The sequence below is a fragment of the Podarcis bocagei genome (genome assembly GCF_964188305.1).
Source record: "Podarcis bocagei genome assembly, chromosome: 9".
NCBI classification, from domain to species: Eukaryota; Metazoa; Chordata; class Lepidosauria; order Squamata; family Lacertidae; genus Podarcis; species Podarcis bocagei.
Genome location: NC_138134.1, coordinates 50,186,513 through 50,205,952, shown reverse-complemented (window position 1 = coordinate 50,205,952; position 19,440 = coordinate 50,186,513). Strand labels below are relative to the sequence as shown.

General features: G+C 40.2%; 1 protein-coding gene and 1 long non-coding RNA gene across 3 annotated transcripts in view; one reads left to right on the top strand and one right to left on the bottom strand.

Moving 5' to 3' along the window:
• The window catches only part of LOC308594782, a 139,118-nt gene that overhangs the window by 77,517 nt on the left and 42,161 nt on the right, over positions 1–19,440 (bottom strand). The window contains exon 3 of the long non-coding RNA XR_014011605.1: positions 9,482–9,605. This is a non-coding gene — a long non-coding RNA (uncharacterized lncRNA). The remainder of the gene's footprint in view (positions 1–9,481; positions 9,606–19,440) is intronic.
• The window catches only part of LOC308594762 (uncharacterized protein), a 95,697-nt gene that overhangs the window by 47,934 nt on the left and 28,323 nt on the right, over positions 1–19,440 (top strand). For both annotated transcript variants that reach the window (XR_014011581.1, XM_081208226.1), the window contains one exon: positions 8,154–8,237. Coding sequence is in view for 1 of the 2 variants with exons in the window: in XM_081208226.1 (XP_081064352.1) it covers positions 8,154–8,237 (84 nt within the window). In the remaining variant the exon portion in view is untranslated. The remainder of the gene's footprint in view (positions 1–8,153; positions 8,238–19,440) is intronic.

Sequence of the window (19,440 nt, the reverse complement as noted above, 5' to 3'; positions counted from 1 at the left end):
ACGTGGAGAAAAGAGTGATTTGGGACGCAAGTAAAGCGGTTATGAGAGGATTTTTGATTCAACAAAATTCAATAAAGAGGAAAAAACAAACTGAGAAAAAAGAGAAGATTTTGGAAATGATAAAGGAAGGAGAGAGGAAATTAAGAACAAAACCAAAGTCTCAGGATATTTTAAGAGAGATCAAGTTATAACAAACACAATATATGGAATTGATGAACCAAGAGATTGAATGGAAGATAAAGCAAATGAAGCAAAAGACTTTTGAATCAGCAAATAAATGTGGTAAACTTTTGGCATGGCAACTGAAGAAAAGGCAGAAACTAAATACAGTTACAAGCCTAGAGGTGGATGGAAAGAACATATCTAAACCCAATGAAATTAGAAATTGCTTTTTAAGTTATTTTAAAAAACTTTACACTCAAGGCCCGCAAAATGAAGAAGATATAGATAAATTCCTTGGAAGATATGGACTACGAAACATCTCTCATCAAAGTAAGATGGATTTGAACCAGAGAATCTCAGAACAAGAGATAGAGACTGCCATTCAGAATATGCAATTGGGCAAATCTCCGGGACCAGATGGACTGACTTCCAGATACTACAAATCGCTGAAGGAATGGCTGACTCAACCACTAAGAGAAGTTTGTAATGAGATCCTTGAGGGAAAAAGGGCACCTGAATCGTGGAAAGAGGCATATATTTCACTCATACCAAAGTCAGAGACTGAAAAGACCCAACTTAAGAACTACCGCCCAATATCACTGCTTAATGTGGATTACAAAATTTTTGCAGACATTTTGGCAAAAAGATTTAAAAGAGTCTTGATGGAGAAGATTCATAGAGACCAAGCAGGCTTTCTCCCTAAGAGACACCTAGCAGATAATGTAAGGAATGTAATAGACATTTTGGAAAAGCTAGAGGTGAATATAAACACTAAAGCAGTATTGATCTTTGTGGATGCGGAGAAAGCCTTCGATAATATTTCTTGGAGTTTTATGAGGAAGAATCTTCATGGGATGGGGGTAGGCCAGGGTTTTGAGAATGGTATGGCTGCAATATATTCTGAACAAAAAGCTAAACTGATTGTAAATAATGTCGTGACTGAGGAACTTAAGATAGAAAAAGGAACACGACAGGGGTGCCCAATTTCCCCATTACTTTTTATTTCAGTTCTGGAGGTGTTGCTGAATATGATAAGAAATGACCAGCAGGTCAAAGGTGTGCAGGTCGGAGCTAAACAGTATAAGTTAAGAGCGTATGCAGATGACCTAGTATTGACTTTGCAAGAGCCAAACACTAGTACGAAAAAGGTCCTAGAAATAATACAACAATTTGGCCAAGTAGCTGGATTTAAGTTGAATAAGCAAAAAACTAAAGTTTTAGGGAAAAATCTAACAGATATGGAAAAGGAGAAATTTCAAGAGGAAACAGGTTTGACTGTGGTCAAGAAGGTGAAATACCTAGGGGTTTATTTAACATCTAAGAATGTGAATTTGTATAAGGACAACTATGAAAAATGTTGGTCAGAAATTAAAAAAGATCTAGAAATATGGTCAAATTTGAAACTGTCAATGTTAGGCCGAATTGCAGTAATTAAAATGAATGTATTGCCTAGAATGTTGTTTTTGTTTCAGACCTTGCAGATTCTTGACAAGATGGAATGTTTTAAGAGGTGGCACAAAGACATCTCGAAATTTGTCTGGCAGGGCAAAAAGCCCCGAATTAAATTTAAAATATTGACTGACGCTAAAGAAAGAGGGGGTTTTGCCCTGCCGGACCTAAAATTGTATTATGAGGCAGCAGCTTTTTGCTGGCTGAAAGAATGGATGCTCCTCGAGAACACGGACATCTTGGATCTGGAAGGTTTCAATAATGCTTTCGGTTGGCATGCATATCTTTGGTATGATAAAGTTAACAGTGCCTTTAAAAATCACATTGTTAGAAAAGCATTATTTAATGTTTGGATAAGATATAAAGATCTATTGGAAAATAAAACCCCTAGATGGGTGTCACCAGTGGAGGCTAAAGCAGTGAAGAAACTCAATATGGAGGTCGGATGGCCGAAGTATTGGGAAATCTTAGAACAGGATGGAGATAAATTCAAACTACAAAGTCAGGAGAAATTGAAGCATAAAGTAGAAAATTGGTTCCAATATCGCCAAATAATGGAATTCTTTAAACAGGATAGGAAAATCGGTTTCCAGGTGGAAAAATCAAAACTAGAGACCGAATTGTTAGAACCCGATACTAAGAATCTATCTAGAATGTACAACTTGTTGTTGAAATGGAACACACAGGATGAAACAGTTAAATCGGCTATGATTAAGTGGGCTCAAGATGTTGGACATAACATTATGTCAGCTGACTGGGAATGGTTATGGAACACCGGTATTAAATTTACGGCATGTAATGCCTTAAAGGAAAACATTATGAAAATGGTTTACAGGTGGTACATGACCCCAGTCAAACTGGCAAAAATCTATCATTTGCCCGACAATAAATGTTGGAAGTGTAAAGAGACTGAAGGCACTTTCTATCACCTTTGGTGGACATGCCCGAAGATAAAGGCCTTCTGGGAAATGATCTATAATGAAATGAAAAAGGTACTTAAATGTACCTTTTCTAAAAAACCAGAGGCCTTCCTCTTGGGCATTGTCGGCCAATTGGTGACAAAGAAAGATAGAACTTTCTTCATGTATGCCACAACAGCAGCAAGAATACTTATCGCAAAGTATTGGAAGACACAAGATTTACCCACTTTGGAAGAATGGCAGATGAAAGTGATGGACTATATGACACTGGCCGAGATGACAGGCAGAATCCGTGATCAACGAAAAGAGACGGTGGAAGAAGAATGGAGAAAATTTAAAAGTTATCTTAAGGACTACTATAAACTTAATGAATGCTAAAATGTTGTGGTTTCCAGAAGCAAAAGGGTACAGGGATACAAGGCTAGACTATAAAAGAGGACTAAGATGACAGAGATTAGAAAGTAACAACTGGGAGTTGCTAGTTGAATTATGGACATTGGGATGCAGAGAGGGGGGGTATGGGGAAGTTCAAGAAAAGAGGTTTATGAAAATATGTTTGAAACTATTCATGTATGTCTGTCACTTTTTGTGTTTGTTTGTTTTTCTTAAAAATGTTGTAAAACCAATAAAAATTTTATGACACTCAGCCAAGTGAAGATCATGTTTTTGCCACTAAAGAGTTAACTCCAACTCTGAATGGTGTGATTTACTGCCAGCTCACTCTTTGACACGTCTTCAACATGGAGCTGTGCAGAGGATTCAGGTGACTTGCTGTTGTGTGCCTCCGTATCCAAGCCACACCAATGTGGAAAGCCAGAGCATACAGTTGTGTAGAGAGCAGATACTTATAGTAAGGGCCAGCCCAATACATTTTTGTTCCTGAGGCAAAGGAGAAGATCATAACTTCTCCTGCTATTCCATGAGTAGTTTGGCAGCTGAGTCTTACTTCAACACTGGCAATGGGATAGCATCCTTAAGTGGACCTGAGGGCAGCGGGCTAGTTTAGGGAGCATATGACGGGCTGTGGCACAAACACCACTGGCTTCCAACAGAAAGAAATGGCTGGAGGAATAGCTGGAGGGGCTTCTCCTGCTGCTCTCCATCATGTGCTGCCCCCGTCATTTGCTCCCAAGGCAGTAGCCTCCCTCTGCTTATTGGTAGGGCTAGCCCTACTTACGGTCAAACAAAAGAAGAAATCCTAGCTTGCATCAACATGGAACTTCATTCAAATGAGATCTAAGCCAAGGGGCAGAACATCAAAATCCTAGTGTTAAATCCATAATAAAGCATGATCAACAAAAGCAACAGTAAATGGATCAGCACAGAAAAGCCAGAGGTGAACTATTTCCCAAAGGCCACCTTAAAAGGGCAACTTCTTCATTTATTTCTTGACTACATTACATTAGGGAAATATTCCTGCAAAAAAGAAAAGAAAAGCATCTTGGGCAAGGGCTGCATATGAAACTGCATGCGTTAGGACAGGGGTCAGCAAGGCTTACCAGGCATGGGCCAGATCACTCCCACGGAGATCCTCTGTGGGCCGGACCAGCACAGTGTGACACCGGAAATCGTGTCTGCGCATGTCTGCTGCGCTGGAAATGGCTTCTGCGCAGGTGCGATTTTCAGTATCTGGGCATGCGCAGAAGCGATTTCTGGAGCCACGGAAGAGAGTCCCTGCACCACACTGCGCCAGTTTAGCGCAGCACGCGGGGACTCGCCGAGCAGGCAGCTAAGTTTGGGGGTGGCTCGTGGGCTGGTTAAACAGCCTCCGTGGGCCGCTTCTGGCCCATGGGCTGCAGGTTGGGGACCCCTATGTTAGGAGAATGAGACCTCAAAGGCATGCAAATTGTCATGCACACCTTTAAGATAAAATTATGCAAACTGATGGGGAAACGGGGCAAAGTGAATCACGAGAAGGTAAAACTTGCAGATTTGTCCACCCCTAGGCAAGAGCAGGTCTGCTGGAGGGAAGGACTTTCCCAGACAGCATATCTGCTGCAGCTGTTTGTCTGCTTCACATGGCAGTCTAGAGCGATTACTAACCAGATTACCAACCAGTTGTTAATTGTCTGCCTATTTGAGGTGGGAGCAGCTCACCTCCAAATAGCCATGGCAGAACATCCCAGGAATAATTGAAAGAGAAAGACACAGAAGGGTAGCTTATGCCTCATTTCCCCCTGGTGTAGGTGTGTGCGTGCACACAGCCCCCAGTGTGATACAAGCACACTTCATGGCTCTCTGCACAGTTTTTCCTTCCTCTTTCCATTATAGGCACTGCCTCATATGGCCCTCGAGGTCTGCGCGAACTGCTAGTCAAGCCACAATTCCTTAAAAGGACCTGAGCAATTGACTGTATTAATGAAACAATTAAATTGTGCTCCTTCTATCGTGTCACAATCTAATCCAGGCTCTGCTCTGCTTTGCAAAGGATGATACAGAAAATTCTGGGAACTACATGAAGTCTAATCGCTTTGGGCACTTCTCTCCCCCCCCCCCCGCCCCCACGAACGCAATAGTAAAAAAGAAAAAGAAAAGAAAGAATTGGGCCCCATTCCCCAGCCCAATGAATCAAAAGAAATTAAATCAGCAGACAAATGCTTAAACCCCCTAAGGGCTTTCAGCCTCTTTCAGTTTTTGCAGTTGTTTATACTAGAATGCCCCCCCCCCTTTATAAAAAGAAAAAGAAAACCCTGTGATACAACTCCAATCCATAAGAACAGTATTTCTATAATTTCCAGAGGCAATTGGGAAAGTTACAGCAGATTTTAGAGCTGAAGGCTCAGTTCATTCAGGAACAATGCCAGATCATTATTCTTGGCTTTCTAAAGTTTGAAAATAGCTTAGGGGCATGAGATGTTATGCACTGCTTGCAATATATTGCAAAGAAATACCTATCTTGTCAATCAAATGATGTTTGTGTAGCTCAACTGAGTTTTGTTTTTGTTAGCTGCTCTTTAAAAAAAGCAGAGTTTGAAGATCGGCTGCCCCTTATCATCAGCAATGAGACTAACTCCGGGTTGCAACACACAGACCACAAGGATGACACATCTTGGCACTGATGCACAGAGGCCCATAGGCACAGTCTTCTCTTACCAAATGCAATCATCGTGGCATGTGTGTCTCCTGGAGCTATTTAACTTATTAAGCCAACAACTACTTAAAATGGCAGGTTGCTCTTGGAAAAAATCAACTTGCTGATTTCTGTCTGTACAAGATCCCATTTGATGCACATAAATTCTGAGAAAATCTATGCCTAGAGCAACAATCCATCTCTGGGAGACTAGAAGAAGTGTTCTGAAGCATTCCTTGGAAATCATCTTTATTCACAATCGGCAAATGCAACAGGTACAAATCATTTGGGATCTGCTAAGGTGTGAGGGCAAGGATGTTGACTGATGGTGACCAATCCTTGACAGCAGTTGGCAACAGCACTGCTATTTCTGCATTAGTATTCTACAAAGAAGTCAGAAATGGGACACATGGCACTTGGCACTTATATGGAGTGCTTCTCTGCCATCCATAGGAGCCAACTCCTAGGGGCTGAAGAGGCTTCAAAAAAAGCTCAACAACTTTTGTGTCTCGACTTTCACTTATTGAAATATGGCAACCCTAGGCAACGTGGGATGAAAATCCTCACTGTATGACCCCAATGCACTCTTAGATGACTGTCCAATTCAGATGTTTGCAGTCACAATAGATTCCAGGATGCAGGAACCTCTTATCCTGGTGAACAACTTCCCTGGGAGTCAGGCTGGCCAGAAGAAAAAGACCTTGGGTAGCTGCTTATAATAAGTGACTAGCTTCTCTTGAGCCAAGCCCCAGTAGAGAAGGCCAACTAGAAAGTTCACAGGGTACCAACTACTTAGCTAGAAAGATCCACTGTGCATAGCCTGCTTCCATGCACTGATAATGACAACTTTCCTGTACCAGATTCCTTCACTTCACAAGGCAAGCACCTAATCCTTTAAAGCTTCTGACTATAGTGATAAGTGGTAAGTAATTCCATTATACTGACATGGTGAAAGCATAGGATTTGAATGTGCTTATACCTCTCCATCAGGTCAAGCCACTAAGATTAGTAAATGGGAAAGATCACTGATGCCATGACTTGTCATTCAAAGGAATTGCTGGTGAACTTTAGAAATGTCATCTGCAGGTCATGTTTGAAATTTATTATTTTTTTAAAAATGTATCACTTAGATGAACAACTTGAACCAATAAGAAGGGACCAAGACAGTGGCTTTTCTTGCACATTCTCTGTCCATAAAATCTTACTCTAGTATAAATGTTTTCTTTGTTGGTTGGGTTCATTCTACATGGGGCCCCTCCAGTCTGGTGTTTTATTGTTTATGTATTCTTGACACAATAAAAAGTTCATTAGTTGTGGATTATTTTGCTTTAGTTATGTGACACTAAATGTTGATGTCCAGAAGGGCTCTACCATGAGAAAAGTGGGACAAAAATAAACTAGAACATTTGTGTTATAAAGGTTTTGGGGATTTCAGCAGGAGATTACAGGATATGCCCTCCATGGAAATGAAGCTGTGAGATCTCTTGTCTGCCCAATAGCATCATGAACACAAACAATCATGAATACACAATAAAAAGGATGACTATGAATGTCTGGTCTTTCTGGCAACAACCAGTGGAAAGAACCACCACCTTCTTCATTGTACATAATGCATATTTGGGAGATGAAAGAATAGGCAAAAATAGAATGCAAAAACGGATCTGGAAGCTAGGAACTGTACTCAGAGTAACACAAATTAACTCTTCATCACATACTAAGAAGGAAACACATCTTTCAGTTACTTCTCATAGTTATGGCCATGGATTTCACACCTAGAATGCAATGGGGGCTGGAACTGTGGAGGTGATGGGAGGCAATATTTCTGAAATGTAGGTAGCAGGTTTTGCCTTTGTCTTTATTTTTCACCCTACCATATCCAAACAAATTCAAGCAACATAGAAACCAACTGAGGCATAGTTTACTGCACTAGCATGGCATCTCTACAGGGAGGAGGCATGTGGGTGGAGGCATTGGTATACCAGTGAAGTGACCTAGTCTTAATGCATTTGAGAATGCAGTAAATTACATTTTAAGAGCATTGGTACGGTAGCAGTATCGTTTATGCAAGCCTTTAGCATGTCCTAGTTATGCCTTAACATCTTGTGCTGATTAAAAGCAGGAATCCACATGAAAACTGAAATAATCAGTGAAAAGGAAATGGGAATAATAGGAGCTATTTCCTTTCTTTGCATTTTATGTGCCTGCTCTGATACGAGTATCTAGCAGTCCCTTGTAGCTTTGCAAGAGCCATCTCAACTGTATGCCTTTTTAATCTAAGTTTAGCCGTAATGTTGCAAGGATACCTCTCATGCCAACCACTTTGCCAACTGAGCAAATTTTGCCACAGAATCTCCTTCCTAGCTTTGTTGGGATTCTAGTATGCATAGTATGCAATTCTCATACGGAATGGCTCTTATTTTTGTTACATTTTATGTAGGCCAGATCACTGAAGTGTTTCAGTTGCCAAGATCTGCGTCCTGAGAAATAATTGCGTGGGTTGTTGCAAATTTCCTCCTTCTTCTTTTAATAAAAAAATTGTATTGATGTTTCAGATATAAAGAGCAAAAACAGAAAACAAGGAAGAAGGCAGCTCCCTCCACAGCTTCTCGTCAGGGATCACATTTCTCATCCCAAAGGTATATTTTCCTCTTCCATTTACTGAGCTCCAATTTTTGAAATTTTATTAAACTATCAATTTTGGGTACAACAAAGCAATTCTCTTGAGGAGTGTATGAGATAATTTGAACATGGAGGAAAGTGCCTAAACAAACATATTCTAGGAACAGAGGCAGACTCTCCTTCATCCAGTTTCAGTCTACCACCACCACCAGCAAGCTTTGCCTATTTTTCTGCTGCTCTGGAGGCCCCGCTCCCTTCATTTGATTGCTTAGCAACAAGGATTAAAAATCCTTAACCACAGCAAATTTTCTTTATCTGCCTTAGAAGGTTGCCTCCATGCTTTGCTTTCTAACTTTCTTTACAAATGTACTTGCTTAAAAATAAAGCTAAGAGTCCAGGCCCTCTGCTGGCTTGGGGCCCAGTACATGTGTACCCCACTGTACCCCACAGTCAGTGTCTTTGACTACAACTCACATCATCCCTGACTATTAGCAATGTTCGTTGGGACTAACGGGAATGGGAATTCATTAACATCTGGAGTTCCACAGCTTCCTCACCCCTGAATATAGAGAACAAAACTTATGAGAATCAGATGGATATTCAAGAGCTGAGCTAAAATTGCCTTCCTTGTTCTGCTACCCATTTTGGGTGGTGGAGGAACAGGAGAGGTGGCCATTTTGGAAGCTACCAAATATTGGAGGAGGAAACTACTGCCATGAATATTTTGGGGGAGGGCATTTACCCTTTCTCTCTCACACACACAGCTTGAAAATAAATCGGGGAGAATTCATTGATCAGCAGCTGGACGCCCTTATTTTTTTCCTTTTAAAGACACTGGATGGCACTGTCTTAAATCAAGACACAGTATTGTCCCAATGTCTTCTGGAAGCAAAATAATGCAGTTTGCAGCTGGCTGTCCCAAACAGCTCCCTCTTTTGATGTTTGCAGACAGAAACAGTATTTCTGAACTGTGGGGAAAGAATGAAGGTACTAACAGCTAAATACTTCCTGTGAAACAGTTCAGCTGCTATTTTAAGAGACAAAATACTCTAGTCAACCCACTCATGGTATTGACAAATTTGATAATTCTCACTGAGATATCTGGAATTTATACGGTTAAAAGGATGTAATTTTGCTTTCATGAAATCCAGTGGTATTTATTACAACACATTTCCTTTTCCTGTGTTCATTTTGACCTAAAGGTTATTAGAAGTGGGGTCTACAGATTACATATTAAACATTATAAGTATGAAGCACATACCTTGTTAATTTCATTCAAGAATATGTTTCTGTCTCAACACGATTGATCATGGTTTTCTAACATCCTCTGAAGGTCTGCAAAGCATCAGCAAGCCCATGTTGGTTGACATTTAAATCCTTGGGAGCTATTCAAACAAAATAAAGGTTCTTCTATTAATAACTGTTTTATGTAGCTGAAATGGCTCACTGTAGAGGTTGTGATGACATCCATATCCCTACTCCCAACCTTTTTATTTTCCCTGGTGCTTTCTCAATCAAGAACTGAAGTCTTGCTCTTATGAGCCCTTAATATTTCTTAGCATCCTGTTAGTGTAGTTCTGTATTTCATAATACTGTAGATATTACCTAGCACTGAAGGAAGGTGAGTGATATGCATCTCATATACAGAATATAAGAAAGTGGATCCTATTTTTTCAATGTAGTGACAATTTCAGTCTTGAGTCAGACACCACACTTAGTTATTGAAGATGTTTGCTTCCCCCCACCCCAGTCTTTTACGTCTGGTTGCATTTAGCTGTTGACCATCACAGTAACACTTGCTAGGTATTTTTAAAGTAATCATACATATATTTCTGATTGACACAGAAGAACAGCAGGTTGCCCTGTCCAGTTTATTGGACCATAGTGAATCAGGCTTTGGGGGGTTGTATATATATGGGGCAGGTGAGCAGTTCCTTCCTTCACAGTCTATTTAAATCGGTAAACATAGTGCAACAGTTCAATGAAAGAAGAATAAAAAATATCAGAAAGCAAAAACAAAATACCTAAACTAGGAACCTGTAACCCTCCAGATATTATTGGTCCTCAACTCTAATAAACTCTGACTATTGATCGCCCTGGCAAGGACTGAAGGGAGTTAAAACCCAACACCAACTTGTCAATAGCCTTCTTAAATTGTTGTGCTCAAAACTGGACACAGTATTCTAGGTGTGGTCTGACCAACACAGAATAGAATGGTGCCTATTACTTCCCTTGATCTGGACACTATACTTCTGTGATGCAGCCTAGAATAGCATTAGTATTTTTGCAGATACATCACGCTGTTGAGCTTGTGGCCTACTAAGAACCCTTTTCACTTGTACTACTGGCAAGCCAGGTGTCCCTCATCTTATATTTGTGCAGCTGGTTTCTGTTTAGGTCAGAGATGGGGACTCTGTGGCCCTCCAGTTGTTGTACAGCCATCAGTCATGGATGCTTTAGTTGAAATTCTTGTGTTGAGGGGGGTTGGACTAGATGGCCCTTGGGATCCCTTCAAAACTCTACAATTCAATGTTTCTATAATCCTTTGGCAGGAAGAGCTGCCATACTGAAAATTCATTTGGAAGCTATTCCAAGGCTGGTGATTAAAATAAGGAATATCCATTATGCCCTACATTACACTTTTTGAAGAAAATGGGCTAAAATAAGAGAGAGAGATTGCAACCTTACCATGAAGATAGCAGTCCTCAATGAATTGTCTTACTTCCTTTAACAAAGCCAGGTGGAAAGCTGAAGCCATCCCTGCCCTATACTCCTCTGTCTAGGCCAGAGAGATTTATATAACCCTCATTCTGTCATGATTAGTCTCAGCTGGGTCAGCTTCTGCAGACTTAAATTAACCCCATATGGACCAAAAAGAGGAACATACCTTTTGACAATCCATTCTTTAGCAAAAAAAAAAAGGATTTCCTCCAAGTGCTAATTATTGCTATGGCTGGTTGTTTTTTGTTTTTTTTTGGGAGGGTCTAGATTGCGCGCGCACACACATTTCAGTGGGGCACTTTTGAATATAATTGTTACAATATAATTATGGAATACAAAAGCTTATGCCATAATACATTTGCTGGTCTTTAAAATGCCACAAGACTCTTGTTTTTGCTGTAATTATTGCAATTTAGTATGTGAAAAGATATTTTTAAACAAAATTTACATTCTGAACAGTACTAGACAATCATAGGTAAAGGTAAAGGGACCCCTGACCATTAGGTCCAGTCGTGGCCGACTCTGGGGTTGCGGCGCTCATCTCGCTTTATTGGCTGAGGGAGCCGGCGTACAGCTTCCGGGTCATGTGGCCAGCATGACTAAGCCGCTTCTGGCGAACCAGAGCAGCGCACGGAAATGCCGTTTAGCTTCCCACCGGAGCGGTACCTATTTATCTACTTGCACTTTGACGTGCTTTCAAACTGCTAGGTTGGCAGGAGCAGGGACCGAGCAACAGGAGCTCACCCCGTCGTGGGGATTCAAACCGCTGACCTTCTGATCAGCAAGCCCTAGGCTCTGCGGTTTAACCCACAGTGCTACCTGCAACAGTCATAGCTCAAGGAAATTCAAGTACTACCCTATCATTTTTAGTTTAGAAGGAAACCTAGTGTGGTATAGCGGTTAGAGCACTCAACCTTGGGTTTCCATATGTTGTTGGACTACAACTCTCATCATCCCCGATCACTGATCTTGCTAGCTAGGAATGATGGGAGTTGTAGTCCAACAACATCTGGGGAGCCAAGGTTGAGAAAGGCTGGGTTAGAGTGTCAAATGAGGACTTGGGAGACCAGGGTTCAAATTCCCACTTGACTATGACACTTGCTGGGTGACCTTGGGCCATTCTCTGCCCCCCAGCCTAACCAGCCTCACACAGCTGTAATGGGGATAATATGAGGGAAGAAGTATACCATGCACTCCACTTTGAGCTCATTGGAGAAAAAGGTTGGTTAGAATGTGGTGCTGATAACACCATGGTTCCAGGTTCAATTCCCACATGGGACAGCTGCATATTCCTGCATTGCAGGGGCTTGGCCTAGATGATTCTCAGGGTCCCTGCCAACTCTACAATTCTATGAAATGCAATCAATCAATCAATCAATCAATCAATCAATCATGTCTATGCATTTGCAGCTGGGCAAAAACTACACAATTATGGATACCATCATTTATAAAATCCACATCTCTTGATTGACTCTATTTTATTTGTATATTATTTGCTGATTTAATTGTTTCATTGTTTGAAGGCCACAACACTTGCAAGTGCATACACTGCTGTGTGTGATATATTGTCACGAAGCATATCATGGCGTGGCGTGGGATTTTGCAGAAGAAGAATAAAAATAGTTCACAGGTTTTAGAATTATAAAGTGATAGAATTGATCTTTGGCTTTGCAGCTTTCACGGAAGCATTAAAAGAAGTGGAGAAGACATATAACACGAATTAAAAGATGCTACCTTTAGCAGAAGAGCGAGAGCAAGAATGATTGACAGCAGGAGAGTGGAATGAAACGTTGGGCAGGGTTAGAATGAGTGACAGGTTAAGAGTGAGACAGATGAAAGTGAGATAATGAAGAGATATTAAAACAAGCACATCCGTTGAGAAAAAGAGATCTGTATAGGAAATTAGAACTATGAGTATTCTGTGTAAAATGACTACATGTTCTGTATGCTATATTTCTGGATTCTAAGGTATCAGATCCAGAATGGAATCCTGGCGAAGGGACTTTATCCATTATCCTACACCATTTTCCCCATTAAAGTTGTCACTGCCAAGCTGCTGTTTGCCCCATATGTGAATGAAATTTTCAGTTATTATACAATTACCTGTATGTTCTCTCTTCTACCCACCACCCAATAAATCTCAACTTCAGCATACAGTAGTAGGATTGTCTTTGCACTGTTCAATCAAACAAATGTTTACAATGCACTTGTTGGCAGTTATGGGGAATATATACAACATTAAGAAACACTGTAGAAAGCTAGCAGTTGACTGGACGGAATAGCTTCAATGGAATACCAAACCATTTAAAATGCCCCCAGCTACCACCAAAGGCTACCTATTTTTTAGAATGTGTTGATTTTTTAAGATCTGAAATTCTATGGCACAGCTGGGATTTAATCAACCCTGTCGCACAAATCTCATGGCCTCATTTCTATACTGAAGTTTTTGTTGAGAAAGAAAAAGAAAAGAGAACTAGGGGAGCTATCTCAAAGGAACTAAAAGCAGTACTGGAGGTATCTTCCCTGCAGGCACCCGCTCCCCCAAAATAGGCCAGAATTTACTTTAGGTCAAAAGAAAACTGCTGATCTGGAAATAATAGTACATTCCGGAAAGGCCCAGCTGTCACCTCTCACCTCACAGCTGCTCTACATTATTGCAACAAGGAAACTAAACAAAACAAAAGCTCCAAAAGTATTATGGTGATGATTATTCCTGTGGCAATACTGCATCTCCATGGTATTTGTAATTAGTAATTTTCTTCAACAGTGTTATTAAGGATTAAACAATTACTTTGCCTTGGCAGCTCACTGGTAAGCAGGAATGATGTTCATTTAGGCACCAGTAAATGCATCAGGATCAATTTACCACCCCTATCCCAACCACTGTGGAACCAGCCTACAGATGGACACCCAAACATGTGTAATCTCCTGTATGAGGTATCCAGAACCCTAGAAAGTGGAAAAATCTGCAATCACACATGACACCAGTCTACCCGTTCCACAGACTCATCCATACCTAAATGAATGCCTGAAGATGGTTATTATCTTCCATGGTCATATATGCCTAGGACAATGGAATAGGAGGAAGTGAGGCCAGACATTTGTCCCAGGACAGCCAGGAAATGGTCTGCAATGGACCAAAGGACTCCAGTATTCTGAAGGCCAGGCCTGCAAAGACAGGCAGCCCAGCTCAGGATGCCTGGGCTAACCTTCCACATCAGGTTGAAGGAAATAATAGCAGCCCCAGTTAGAGATACCCTGGAACTGAGAGGTAGTCAGGATGAAGACATTACAAATGGACATAAAGAACAGGCTGTAAGCTGTCTCTCTATACATGAATTTGAAGAATTTATAGACTATAAGCAAAAAAACAAATATAAAAAGACATGACACAAGGGAGGAGGAGTTGGTCAGGGAATTGTTTCAATCAGCACATTTTATCTTAAACATATATTTTAGTTCAGTGCATGCATTTTATAGTTTCAATGAATATAAAAAGGGAGGGCTTTTGAGCTAGGGGAGGGATCCCACTGGCAGAAGATGGAGGCAACATTTGGGCCACCGACTCTCCCAGAACAGTGTGCAAGATTGCACTGAAAGCTGCAGGAAGGAGTTAGGAAAGGTGACCTCCAGCACATTGATCGACAGGATATAAAAGTAATAAATCAATCAATAATATATATATAGGACATCCCTTCTATTCATCTTCTAAGCAAGGCCTGTTAGTACAGTGGTACCTCGGGTTACACTTCAGGTTACATACGCTTCAGGTTACAGACTCCACTAACCCAGAAATAGTGCTTCAGGTTAAGAACTTTGCTTCAGGATAAGAACAGAAATCGTGCTCCGGCGGCGCAGCGGCAGCAGGAGACCCCGTTAGCTAAAGTGGTGCTTCAGGTTAAGAACAGTTTCAGGTTAAGAACGGACCTCTGGAACGAATTAAGTACTTAACCCGAGGTACCACTTTATAAGATTTTATTCTGCAAATCCTTTTTTTCTTGTTATTAATCTTCAGCCTTTAGGAATGGGGTAACTTAGAAATCTAAACAAGCAAACCAATCTACCCCTACCCTTGTAGCCTTCTAGGGGGCGGGAGGTGGGGGGGGGGTAGGAAGCAGAGTAGTTGGGAGTTTTGTCCCTGTGGTTTTAACCAGCTTCACCTCTCTCACACACTGCATGCCAGCAGACAAATCCAGCAGGACTGAGCAGGTGCCATCTCTGAAATCTAGTAGGATTAGGTTTTACTTGTAGTTTAACAGGCATCGAGATCTATTATCCCCTGAAACATTTCAATGTCAAGCTCTTAAAGATTTATCTAGCTTAAACAAATCATAGGGCGTTGCTAAGGGAGATACGGTAACAGAAGTGTTGTAACATTTCCGATGAAGGCATTGTTGACATGTCAGGTTTATACGGATGGCATTTGATGTGATTTCCTTTCATATGTTGCAGCAGAGCTTAGCCTTCCTTTCCAAACAAACTGTAAAGATACCTGTCAAACATTATAGAGAACCTTGGAAGTGAGAGTGCTTGGTGTTTGTGCTAGGTCAAAAACAGAGAATGAACATTTGGCTCCATAAGCCTGAGGCAGCTTTTGTTGTTGTTCTAAGACATAGTAATTAAAATAAAGGGGGTTGTTTTATGATAGGATTTTGGAGCAGGGCTTTCCCTAATAACCTTGAATAATAAAAATGACTGTGTGCAGCTGATTGAGGAATTAAAACATACACTGCATCTGACCTGCCAAGATTATTCTCTGCAAATTCTAACATGTCCAGTATATTGACATTTGTGAAGGTCATGCTTTAAAAGAAAGGTGAACCTCAGATACAGTACATACTCATTGTGCACATATTAAAGGCACATAATACATTTTCTTATATTCTGCAGCAAAGCTGAACCTTCTCCAAGACCTAGAGTGTCATATTTATTGCTTATCCCCAAGGATGGGGATTTAGCATTTGGATAGCTAATAGGAACAGAATGTTTTCAGCTATGACTAATGCAATGGCTAAGTGCTGGATTCCAACTGGAACCCAGACCTATTGGGAGAAAACAAATTGGGATATTAGGAAGATAACACTGGAACGTCTCTTAACCCTGTCAAAGTGGGAACACAGCCGTCTTTCCAGAGATGTTCTCCCGTGACAATCCAGAAGTATTTGATAGTTCTCATTCAGTATATCAAACTCCCATTTGGGATTGTTTTTGTTTTAAGTATGCATGGACTGGGGTAGATATGAAAATCACTGGGAATGTGAATAATGACAACAACAATAAATGGAGCATATTATTCAATATAGTGAGAAGCTGTCAAAATGAATTGTGAGTTATATAAGATGAAGACATGGGGCAAATCTACACTGGTCAGTTATAACATTAAAAATCCATTACAAAAATGAGACACCAGAGGATGTTGTAGAGCAGCAATCCGTTGTCAATGGAAAATTGCATTGGGAGCCATATTATTATTTTCTAAGCATTTTTATAGATCAGTGTAGACCTAGCCTTGGTGTAGAATATATGATGAGATAAGAGCTATGCATCTGTAGATCTGTGAAATAAGTTAGCATTCTAAAATTAATCCACACAGTATTTCTTTTTGAATGTTCTCTGCCTGTGGTCCAGGAAGAAAAGGAGGCTAATGTGGTAATGAGTAAAGACCTCTTGGTGATGCCTCTTAACAGTTGCTATATGGGCAAAAGTCCACGGGAGGAGTCCTCACCTAGGGTAGAGGCATGGTTGATGATAAGAGATTGGGACTTTACAGTGGCTGCACTAATATTGTGGAATACTTGGCCCATGAAGCAAAGATGGAGCTCTTTCTGCCTGCTTTTACCAGCTGGTAAAGACATAATTTTAGGCAGGCTTTTGTCTACTAAGTATTATCTGAGAAAGCCATTTTCATCTGTGGTAATTACCACTTTATGTAACTTTCAGTTGTTTTGTTTGCATCTTATTGTATTTTGATGTTAAATTGGATCTGTATATGTGTGTGTGTAGGCCTGCCATGCGCGATGGAAAAAGCAGTAGAAACATCTCAAGAAACTTATTTTTGTGTTAGGTTTTCCCTCAAAAGCTCAACAATTTTGGGGTCTTCCTTTATGGAATATGGCAGCCCGAGTGTTTTAGGTTATCTATCCTTGTTTTTGAACTTGTATTTAAAAGTCATTTTTAAAAGTTCTTTTTTTCTGGAAAAAGAAACTAATAAACAAGACCAACAATTATAATAACTAGTGGTAAACCAACCTGTGTGGCGCATAGAGGCTAGAATGGTGGGGCAGGAATTTCTATATAAAGAAATATAAATCAATCCTTAGCCAAAGCATGTCTGTGTTGGGGCTTTACATTAAGGAGATTCTGGCTCTGGGAAATAATCCAAAGGAAGGAAAGAGTGGAGTGGAGTGACAAGGAGCCAAATAGACTAGAAAGACGATGACTTTCCTTCTGTTCCTGAGAAGCTGGCAAGTGCATCAATCTCCGATTGATTTCTCTTCCAAAGGAGGCAAATGTGGTAAGCTACCTAGGCTGCAGTTCAGAAGGTTCAGTATAGGCTATGTTGTGACTCAACACACCCATGCAACACATCAGATTCTCCTGATCTGGTATAAATTGAAAGTTTTCCAGATTAGTTTGTGATTTTGCTTTGGCAACATTTGGCTCTCCTTCATTGGAGGTTTTAATTGAGATTCCTGCATTGCACGAACCTCTATAATTGTACAATTGTATGAACATATAGTACTGGCTCCCCCCATCACAATTCTACACCCCCTCACCTGTGTCTTTGGCTTTGTGTTCTGCTTCTGCTCAAGGCCGTCTAAGGCCCAACATTTGACATGGTTGCATTTGAACAATTGCATCTCAGTTTAATAAGCCAAGATACGTGCAAGACTTTAGCCTCTTCTCTCCTCCCATTGCTGTGCCTCAAGGAAATGAGCAAGTGTCTTATTAACCATGGTTTCCTGTTTCACCCAAATCAGCAAACTATGGTTGCCTAATGCAGAACACAGTTTGAAGTGGGTTTATGCTCTTGGATTGTTACAATAACCATAGTTGTCCATTTCAGATGAAACAGGAAACAGGTTTATTAAAGACTGCCCACTTTTCATTCAGACATGCTGTGGAGAGGGGACAGAAGATGCTGAGCATGTGGGCAGGTCTTGTCCATAGCTCAGTTTATTAAACTATAGGATGATCATCCAAACCCATCCAATGCCTCACAAATATATTCAAGAAGTTCAATATTGTCAACCAGCTGAAAAACTGTGAAAAGATCAGGCTTTCAGAAATGTTGGAAATGTAAAGAAAAGGATGGCACTTTTTACCATATGTGGTGGGAATGTAAGAAAGTGAAGAGCTTCTGGGAATTGATATATAATGAATTGAAAAAAATGTTGAAATATACATTTGTTAAGAAACCAGAGGCCTTTCTTTTAGTAATTATAGGAAATGAAATAAATAGAAAGGATTGTAAACTTTTCCAATATGCAGTAACAGCGGCAAGAATATTACTGGCCCAGAAATGGAAACAGGAACATATACCGACATTGGAGGAGTGGAGAATGAAGCTGATGGACTATGCAGAACTTGATAAACTGACAGGGAAGATCAGATATCTACGAGATCAAAAGTTCATCAAGGACTGGGGAAAGCTAGTGGATTATTGGGAATGTATAAGTGATAATGAAATAACGTTAGTGGCATTTAAAGAAGCTCTGTAAAAACCTAAGAAATATTGTAAGAAAGAAAAACAGGTGTGGAAGGGTATGTTAAAAGGCAACAGAAAATTTAGGAAATGTGTAATTAAAAAGTTTAATTCGGATGATTGTCAGAGAGGCTGAAGGAAGTCCAAAAATGAGAAAATTTGTTAAAGTTGTAAAGTGGTGCGATATGTATTTTTCTTGATGAAAATTAATAAAAAATATTACACAAAAAAGAAAAGATCAGGCTTTCTGTTTATTAATTACAACACTTTTAAACAAATCTAATGCTAAGCTACCTCAGCTTTTAGCAGTTGTCCTTTATGTTAAAGGACTGTGAATCAGAGTGACTTTAAAATTGCTCATTATTTGTGAATCACTATTTTTAAACAAAGGAAAAGCAGGATTTATTGAGAGTATGTGTACTCTATGTCTAAATTTATTCTCTAAATGAGCTTTCCTCATCTGTTTTTTCATCTGTAAGGAACTAAAACTAGCTGAAAGATTGCTCCAGCAAGTCTTGATTCACCCCTCTTATTAAGCATTGAAGCCTTGGCTGTAATATGAACACATCCATATGCTGTTTCCCTTTCTCCCATCTGGAATTATAGCAAAGCATGCTGAGATGTTACCATGGCTATGTAATAGCAACCAATTGCATTTCACTGTCTTTCTGCCATACGATCTGTTTTGAGTTTGGAATATTTGCTGGAAGGAGTGATGGCTCTATGACTTCTGAGTCATATTTATTAAATGCAAAATGTTTTCACAGAACTCCTCTTAGAACCATAATAAAGCA